This window comes from Corapipo altera, unplaced genomic scaffold (assembly GCF_003945725.1).
Source record: "Corapipo altera isolate COAL_440 unplaced genomic scaffold, ASM394572v1 113, whole genome shotgun sequence".
Classification (NCBI taxonomy): domain Eukaryota; kingdom Metazoa; phylum Chordata; class Aves; order Passeriformes; family Pipridae; genus Corapipo; species Corapipo altera.
Window position 1 is genome coordinate 11967225 of NW_020884895.1, and position 10071 is coordinate 11977295.

The 10071-nt window shown below is 45.5% G+C and overlaps 1 protein-coding gene across 1 annotated transcript in view; it reads right to left on the minus strand.

The window, feature by feature from the left end:
* Positions 1-10071, minus strand: part of MED12L (mediator complex subunit 12 like) — a 91748-nt gene that overhangs the window by 68129 nt on the left and 13548 nt on the right. Inside the window, exons 11-15 of the mRNA XM_027647341.1 lie at positions 4715-4846; positions 3506-3632; positions 1636-1850; positions 1204-1308; positions 20-196 (exon numbers count right to left, since the gene is read on the minus strand). Coding sequence (XP_027503142.1) covers positions 20-196; positions 1204-1308; positions 1636-1850; positions 3506-3632; positions 4715-4846 — 756 coding nt within the window. The remainder of the gene's footprint in view (positions 1-19; positions 197-1203; positions 1309-1635; positions 1851-3505; positions 3633-4714; positions 4847-10071) is intronic.

Consider the following 10071-nt stretch of genomic DNA (forward strand, 5'->3'; position numbering starts at 1 on the left):
AAGGTCACTGGTCACTCACCAGGGGGATGGGGAAGTGTGTGGCGTACTGCAGGTGCCGAAGGAGGTCATAGTTGGATGGCACAATCCGCTCTCTCAGCCTCTCCCTCTTGGCTGACTTCTCGCTCAGGACTGAGATCCTTCGCTCCAAGGAAGGGGTCACACTCTCACGAGACTCCCCAGGCGTCGGAGAAGAGATCTGAGACATGTAAAGCAAAGGTGTAAGGTAAGTGTAACCTCCAGCTTCTGAAATCCAGCAGCTGCAGACAAAGACAGGATTTGCTCTTGCTTGCAGCTACTTGTCAAATATCTGAGGTTTTTCAAAGGCAGACAAAGCAAGGCAATTGCATTCAAGCCTGAGATTTAAGATAAATGTACACATTATATCCCTGTGCACATCTCCGTGGTTATTAGACAAGTTTTAACCTAGAGATACTCAGTCAGGGAAAAAGCATTCTGATCTGGAGCAATCTGCACACTCCTCATGTTGCTGTGACACAGAAACCACAATGAGCTGTTCCAGTAACTGAGGGAAAATAATGGGACGGGGGAAGTGGGAGGTGACAAGAGACACTGTAGGCAGGCATGGACATGCTTGAAACCACCAACATGACAATTATCAGGCAGAAACGGGGTCCCAATATCCTGCAAGTGATAAGTCCAGGCAGTCCATGCAAAACAAGGGGAAATGCAAAGGAAGAAACGGGAGATTCGAGAGTCATGCAGAACAGAAAGGAAAATGAGGGGGAAACAGATTTGAAAACAGAGCCAAAACATAGAACCATCCTTTGAGAAGCAGATGGCATCAGTGAGGATCCTTGATGTCAAACAAGTGGGGAGCTCTGCACATTTCTTCATCCTCACTGTAACACACAGTGCTCAGCACACTGGGGATGGGGCAGGGGGAGAGCAGGGGTGTCTGTGCCTGCAGGAGGACGAGCAGGGCAGCACAGGGCAGCAGCAGCAGCAGCACAGGGCAGCAGCAGCAGCAGCACAGGGCAGCAGCAGCAGCACACTGTCACACAGCAGAATGCAGAGAACAGAGGCGAGGCACTGACAGACACAGAGATGATGCCAAAGGCCATCAGCTGCCGAGGGAAGGAGCAGGGTGGTGCTGGGGCATGGAGGGATGTTCAGTGGCAACACAACAGCAGCCACAGGCAGCAAAGGCATGGCAGGCATGCAGAAAATCAAAGGCAAACCTACTGGAAATTCTGAACCGAAATCTGCCTTAAAGTCACTCTTTTCTACATCATCAAAAATACCAGTGGTTCCGGAGTCAATGCCCATATGTTCCACAATACCATGATCCTAATAATTGCCAGGGAGAAAAACAAGTATAAGTCACAGCAAACTCAAGCACTGTGCCTCTTTAAGAATTGTGTCTTTCAGTTTGTCCCAAGTTATTCAGATCACCAGACAGTGATCTGAATAGTTCAATACATCTACACCAAATCAGCAATATTTACAGTTACACACAGCAATGAAGTTAAGGGATCCTTTTCAGCTTTCTCAAAGAGGAAGAGACAAGGAGACACAGAGACCCCCAGTATCTCACACCTGAAACACTAATGCTTCGCTGAGAACTCACATTTAATGAAACAGAATAACAAACATGGGAACAGCACAAAGCATTACCTCCAGTTTCACATCATGATGCTTTGAATAATGTTCATCTACAGCTCCCCCATTAGGGGAGCATGGTCTGGGAGCTGCAGTGATGGACAAATCCCCACGAGATATTAAAGTGCACATGTAGGCATCGTGGGAGAAAACATCATGCCGAGTGAATTCCGAGAAAAGCAGCACCAAATTCACAAACTCTGTCTTCTCATGGTCACTGCTTGGGTCAGCTACACAAACAAGAAAAAAAAACAGAAGTTAAACTGTAGTTTCAGCTTATAAGTATTTGGGTTTGAACTGTTCAAACAGCTGGCCTTTCCTCCCAAGTGCTGTCTTACCTACAGTACTTTTGCATTTATAGAGAAAATCCTATAAAATATTTACAGAGAACTCGGGATCTGCATGCCAGGCCTCCAAGATATAAAGGCAATATTTTCATTAAAGTTTGACAGTGTAGTGTAGTTTATCTATTAGAGATGCTCATGCACATCAGGAAAACAATAATTAAAATAAATGCATGTTATTTTGTCAGGACCAAGCAAAGCCTAGAGAAGTACAACATATAAAATGTTGTTACTAAGTTTTCATTTGTCACAGCTCTATTTAATTTGACTTGTTCTTTATCACAGAAAGGTTTGCAGCAGTGTGGTTAACAGAAAATAACTTTATATCATGCCAAATCTATTGGGCAGCAAAAGAACTACCAAACCTGAATTATCACCATTTATTTAAAAGCAAATTAAGCTCTAGAGTTCAAATTAGCCCAACACTGTGTTCATCCATCCTCACTGGGCTGCAGCACAGCAGCCATCAGTCTGCCCAGGAGCAGTGGGGTCTGACCCCCCCCTGCAGCCCCAGGTCCTGCTCCCCCCAACACCCCTCAGGAACGAGGTGTGGGGCTGGTGGAGCATCCCAAAACACACACCTGAGCCCAGGTGAGCTGCTCTCCTCAAAACACAGCCAGTATGAGCTTTTCATTGTTGGAGACTCGGGAGCTCAACCACTGCAGAACCAACACAACAACACAGAACTTGTCCAGTGCTCCAAAACACCAAAGGACATTTCAAACACAGGAAACATCCCCAGCTCCTTCCCCTGCCTTTCAGAGCTCCCTGGGCCAAGCAGAACAATACCACATCTGAAGGAAGCACAGCAGAAACACAAGGCTTAGTAACACAAATAGTTGGATGGTTTATTAAAACCAGGGTCATCACTGGCACGAAAGCAGAGTACTGCCAAAATCTCTGAGTCTGAAACACATTTTAAGAAATTTCTCCTTTTTTGGACATTGAGAGTTTTCAGCACTGTGTTTCAAACCTCTTAAAATCTGTTTTACTTTAAGGGCATCAGGAAAAAAAGATGCCCTAACCAGCAGTACTGGAGGTGCCAGAAACACAAGCTATGCTATCAGTTTTATCAGACCAAGACATGTCATAGAGCAGCCCCCAATGAACAAAGATCCTTTTTTCAATCCACTATCTGTCAGCCAACAGCTTTCAGCTGTAACACTTGAGTGTCATTTCTAAGTCAGTCACTTAGAGCATGGATCTGTCAGAAAGAGACAAGTGTTTGGTGTTAAATATGCACAGAGGGCAAGTAATTTCCCCAAATCTCAAACAGCTTAAACAGAAATAAACCCAGTTTCTGCCAATTTTCCTTTTGGAGGGAAGAAAAAAAAAATCAAAAATCAGAAGGATCCTATAATAAGGATCAAGGAGATTTAAAAGAAACAAGATAGGAGATTTAGAAAGAAATGTGCACATGAGCTGATAATCACAGAAACTGAAACACCCCCTAGAGCAAACCAGTAACTTCAGCAGCCAGACTGAAGTTACTGGTCAGTTGCTTCTGACCTACTTTGGAATATAAATTAGTTCATACTCACATAACGAGGGAGCTTGTGTATCCAAAAATCTTAGCAGGACATTCTGGAAAACAGGAAGACTGGAACCCGTCAAGGAGGCTGAAGACAGAGATTCCTTTTCGTCTAGGACTTCAGATTCACCACATCTCTGCACAGTTGAACAAATAGAAAAGCATGTCTCTACACCCAAATGCACACAATATTCCCACCATTTGCATCTGAGGCCACCACACGTGTGCCTGTTTCCTACCTCGGCACAAACTCCAGACTCGCTCTAGAACAACAGGCTTTTCTCATTACCTAGTTTGGTTATTTCTAAGGTGTTTTATTTAATCATTTTGTATTTACTGAGTGGAAAGGAATGCCTGAGACATATTCCATCAGCTGCAATGACACAGTTTCACAGAAAACCAAAAATTCAAGATACAGAACTTCCAGGACCACTGTGAACACAAAAGGAAAATTCTCCCCTGTGTAAATTCCAAATTGAACAATGAGCAGGGCAAACCTCTCTGCTTGAGGTAGATTTGGGTGCAGTGAGGCAGGAACAATGCAGGTCCCTTCCCCCAGTCTCTGGTTTGTGGTGAGAGCAGACAAAGCAAGGAGGTTCTGCAAAGCGAAAGTCTCTCTGCACATCCTGTCCGTGTGTCCTCAGAGCTGCGAGTGCTCCCCCCACACCCAGCTGACAGTCACACACACCACAATCACACACCACTGATGGGGACCCTTTTTGCCAGGAAAATCCCCCCCAGCAGAGCCCGTGTGGCACAGACCCAGCTGGCCAAGGCAGTGGCTCCCAGCAGTGCCAGGGATGCAGAGCTGTGTGACCCCCCAGGGACACACCCCAGGGACACACCCCAGGGACACATCACCCTGCTCCAGCTGATGGCCTTGTCCCACCTGCCAGACCCACAGCCCTCTAGAAGGGGACTCCAGTTCCTGTGGCACCCCTTTAGTCAGACAAGTAGTTCACAGAAGTGAGAGACTTCAAAGAGACATAAGTCGGCTACCATAGACCATTCTGAATCAGGCTGAAGTTACTTACTTTAAATAGAAGGCTTTTTCATTCTAAATTTGTCTAGAATTTTAAAAATATTAATTGATGAAAAGATTGCCAGTGCTCCAAACTCACTCCTTTTGTAATGAGATGAGATTAAAGTGAGGCTTCCTTAGAAACACCTTACTCTTTAAGCAAACTGTCACATTATGCTACAAGTAGAAACAACTTACTTCTGCCTCAATCTCTGCTTGCCTCTTCTCCAGAAGCTTGGCCACAGCCATGGCCCTGTGCTTCCCGGACCTCTTACAGCTCACAGCCCACTCACAGAGCAGCATCACCACGGCCTCGTCGTTTGGGGCAACCTGTGCAGGGCAGAACAGACAGAGAGCAGCTCACCCACACAGCCCACAGGCTGAGCTCGGAGCAAACAGCCTGCACAGCCAGAGCTCCACAGCAGGAAAACCCAAACGAGCTGCAGCTTGGTCTTCCCTGCTGACAGAGGCACACACTCGCTGTCATTTGCACACATTTGCTTCATTCACAGTGTTTTCACATGACACATAAGGAAATCCCAGTTTTCACACTGCTGATACTCAAATCAAAATTTCACTTCATCATCAAGTTGCTTCACAAAACCAGAGAAGGGTGATGTGCTGTGTGAGCAAGAGGAACAGGAGCAGTGTACCCACAGAGCCTCCCAGCCCACTAACCACAAGGGATTTACGTGCTCCTTATTTTAATTCCTCCAGACCTCCTCCATCTGTTTCCAGACTGTGACTTGCATCCCACTGACACATTGCAACAAACAAAACAAAACATCTTCCCACGTCTAAAGGCATTATCTGTCAGATAACCAAGGTCAAAAAATTCCCAAAAAGCTCTGTTTCTTTCTGACATTTTTAAGAAACAGTATATGTCTTTTGAATCCCATCTGTACAGGACAATGGGATGCAGTGTGAGTGCTCATCCCATCTCTGTTCTCACTAACCACCCACACTTTGGAAGTATTTTTGCCTTATGTGCTCCTGAGCTGGCTCTGCTGAACTTGCCCGTCCCTCCCAAGCCGGCCACCATCTCTGAACACTTCAGCATACCAACCTGCAAATTAAAGAGCTGTGATTTTTCTTCTTCTCTCAAGGTCAGTGGAAGCTACACTGAGCAGTGACCATCACAAGGGCCAGAGCCAAGCACAGCACTCTCAGAAAATGAACACTTTTCTCAAAGTGATTGGGAATTACAGACCAAAAGTAAAGTTCCTTCTTCAAAGCTGCCCCAGCTGCCCTTCTCAGGAAACCAGAACACAAGGGTGTGTGGAACAAGGCTGCTCTGCTGTGTACACACGTCAGAGAGGTTTCCTGTAAATACTTTTCAATGGTGAGCAAGAAATTCTACCCGACCTGGGGGGGAGCAGAGGGAGGAGGGAAAGGCTTTTCTCTCACCCAAATGAAGAAACACAGCGATGTCACCTCTGCTGTGGTGAGATGCACTCAGCTACCCACAGAACTGGAGGTGCTACAGATTTCTGAAGGCAATGCAGAACACCCAAAAGAGTCTGATCTCCACTGATGCAGACTTCTCTTGGGCAAGTTGGCATCACCAGAGCCATTCCCACACACTGGGCTCTTGGAGCACAGGGTCCTGCAGCAGCTGAGACAGGTAAAGCTGAGGGGTCTGACCATCGAATATGTTATCTTGCTTTAGAACTAACAAAATGTGGACCCACACAGCTTCCTGTGCCCCAACAGCTGCACCTCAGGGCCTCCTGCCTCCCGACACCGTGCTCAGTCACACACCCAGAGTGCATCGAGCAACCAGGCTCTGGGTCTGACACATATTTTCAGGGGCAAGAAAACAAAGATCAGCTCACATGTTACTTATTGAGTACATTTTTAGGAAAGCCAGTACACAAGGTGCTGGAGCAGGTGTGGGCAGGCAGGAACTGCAGCTCCCTGGGATGGCAGGAAACTCTCCCACAGACAAGACCATTCCTCAAGATTCTCAAACCTTCCACAAGTAGTAATGTGACAAAAACACTTAGAGGTGGCATCGAATGGGAGAAATTATCTACAGCATGCAGCACACACCCCTTTGAAGTAAGACTTCAAGTTTAGATAACTCGCTCCCAACGTTTGTCATTTAGCCATGATCTAAAATAGCCATAAGCTTTTGAAAGCCCCAGTCAGACCCTTCCAGAGAAAACCAAAGGCCTCATTTCTACCAGCTTATAACTGGAGGAGAAGATGGGTGACATAGAAAAGTCTTGGTTTGGATGTTTTAAAAAAAGTTACACAATAACAAAAGAAAGTATTAAAAGGATGTATTTAATGTATTTAAAATGTATTAAACATTTCTGCTCCTGATGAGTTTGGAGATAGGCCAGCTCATTCCCTTTGGAAACACATCTGCATATCCCCACCACACCGGAGCTCTCAGTGTGTCCTGCTCTATGGATAAACTGTTCTCAAGTGTTTGGGGGTTTAAAATCAACTAAATGCAGTGCCCCAAGCAGTGCAGAGTGAAAGAGGGGATATGAACCACCCCTGGTTGCAGCCCAGGAGGGCCCAGGGCATCACAGGCAGGTGGGCAAGTGCTGCACATACAGAACAGCCCTGACACCAACCCAGAGAGAAACCCTGGTACTGGAGCACAACCTCCACATTTCTTTAAAGGATGAGACCATGTTCAACAAAACATTAATCCCTGCTTTGAAATGGTCCCATATAAATAAAAAGGCAAGCTGTGTTCCTCTTAAGGACCCTGTCAGTCATTTCAGTCATAGAATAATTTTTTCCCTTCCAGAGAGATTTTGTACTTTAACTCCCTTAGACACTAAGATGAGCAAGAATCTGTTGTTGGCTTCACTGAAATAATAAAGGATGAAAATACCCACACAGGTAACTAAGCAACTCGAGCAACTGAACCAATGCTAATTTCGTTATTAAAACTATTACAAGACCACTCAGAGCATGCTCTATTTTCTCAGTGCTTGGGGAAACAAACTCTGATTCTGCAGATATTATTTTGCTCATCTTGCCTCTCTTTCCTGTCGTGCAGTTCAACACATTCAGATTTGGGTCCCTCATATAGTCACAAATGTTATATCCAAGCTCTGGGACTCCAGGGCCTGCCAGAGCTTCTTTCCCACAGCAGGGTGGGGGATTTTGTTTGTTTCATTTCCAGCGAAGTGATCTCAGAAAGACAAATATCAACTCTCTGCATTTGTCACAAGCTCCATTCGTGAGAACCGCGTTCAAAACAGGAGTTTTTCATTCTAAAATGAAAAGCATTCCTTGGCATCATAAGAATTCAGCTGAACTTCAAAGACAACATGAGAAGCAAGACCTAAATACAACTACAGAGCCCTAAACTTTAAAAGCAACCCAAGTGCAAAAATATCCATAGAGTTTCAGGATTCTACGTAGTGATTTCAAGAAATTCAACATTAGGTCTTAAAAATCAAGCACTCACTCCTTCCCTCCATTCACTACTGCACACTGGCTAGAAAATCCTGGTACCAAGTTGTATTTACCAAGTATGCCCCCAACTGCTGAGGTATATTGCCAGTTATACTTAAACAAATTGTATTTTGCTACACAGGAGACTGACAAATTAAAAAGTCTCACCAACCATTCCAAACTAAAACAAATAAGGAGGTGAAAAAAACCAATCCTTTCTCAGTTCCCTTCCTCAGTGGTATCTGTGACAGACAATGACAGATAATAAAATTCAGGTAGTTCAGGTAGGTGAAAGTTGAGTGGGTTTAAACCCCGGGAAGGTAAGTGACTCACAGATGAGTTGTCACAGACATCACAAGGTCACTATTGCATCCTCCAGCTCACCCTTCCAAAGACTTTGTTTCTGCCCAAATCAACTCCTGCCCTCAGGAGACTCATCCCTCAGAGGGGCTGCAGAGGAGTCCCAGGTGCTCCAAGTCTGGGTAAGTGTATTACAGTTTTACTCCAATTTAAAGCTGTATAGTAGCCATACAGACTGTTTACTGCATCTACACCTCCACAACAACCACCACAGTGATAATCATTCTGCAGCTGTGCACAAGAGATGATCTGAGTCAAGGAAATGTCAGATGGAAAATACCTGTGGTCAGAAAAAAGGTCAGTAGTTTTCTCTGCAAGCAATCTCATCTCAAATGAAAGTGAATTTACTGTTTTATGCCACGTCATAGATTCTAAACAAGTCAGCAAAGAGAAGCAGAGATGAGAGGTCCTTTCATTGCTCACTGCACATGGCCATGCTCACCAGGCAGCACCACTCTTCCCATAATCATTGTGATGTGACATCTTTAGGGGCCATCACTTTCCCACTAGAACAATACAAAAACTGCCATTATGATTTGGAACTTCATAGATAGGGAGCTGAGCATCTGTCAGCTGCACTAAGTGCTGGGTTTTGGGTTGCACACAACGTGATGGGAGCCCTGTGCCTGTACAGAAACCTGCCACACAAGAGCCAGGCTGGGAGAGAAACACAGAGTCATTCAGGTTGGGAAAGACCTTTAAGATCCTCAAGTTAAACCATTAACCCAGCACTGCCAGGTCCACCACTAAACCACGTGTGATCCATGATTAGGGCTCAGATGAAGATATTCCTATGGGACTACACAGGAACCATCACTCCTGAGACACAGGGACAGTGAAAAACAGCAGCACAATTCCTATTCCTGTTTACAGACTGCTGAGTAATGCAGCATTCAATAATGCAGTCAGTGCTCCTCCATGCTGAATCCCTTCGAGTTACTGGAAAAGCATCTTCCATGGTCTCTCTCTAAGTCAAGGATGGAGGGTTTGTTTCAGGTCTACTCAAAGCATGGGCTTAGCACTCCACTTTCTCACACAGCTTTCACTTTGTCACCTCTGTCACATGCCACATGATGCCCAAAACCTGAGCTCTGTTCCATGCCTGCCATCCACCTGCCCTACAGTCCTACCAAAACTCAACATACAGCCACAGCTCAGTCCCACACTCCACATTTTTTTCTGTCCTGCTCTCTCATGTTCTCTCACTAATGTTACCAGGTTCCAGCCCTCAGCACCATTCCTCTGCATCTTGCCATGGGATGAAAAGCAGCTCCTACCCCTGCAGGGCCCAGGACAACTGGCCTTGCAGCTACCCTGTCTACCCACCTACCCTCCCTCATTTCAGCCCCTTCCCCCAAGTCCTACTTTTGCTCTGAGGCTTGGAAGCCACGAGTTCTATATTAAAACAGTTTCGAAGGAATCAGTACTGTGTATGCAAACAGCATCCAGAGAACACGTGTCTTTTTTCAGTCTCTGTCAGAACCCAAGTATTTTGTAGCAGAAGTCACCTTCTCTCCCTTCCAGCCCGTGCCAGTGCCTTGGAGTGCCAGCCTCATACACTGATGCCAGTTACCTCTGGCGTCATTTGCAGCCTTCAGGACAAGGTTTTGCAATCCAACAGGAAAAATGGACAGGAAACAGGTTCCAAACAAGTTCCAGCTGGGTTCACAGCAAAACGAGCAGCAGATAGCTGTCCTTCAAAGAACATTGTGCTTTAAACAATTATGTCAGTAGGCAGACATCCTAGTGATGGACATGCTATTTACAAAATC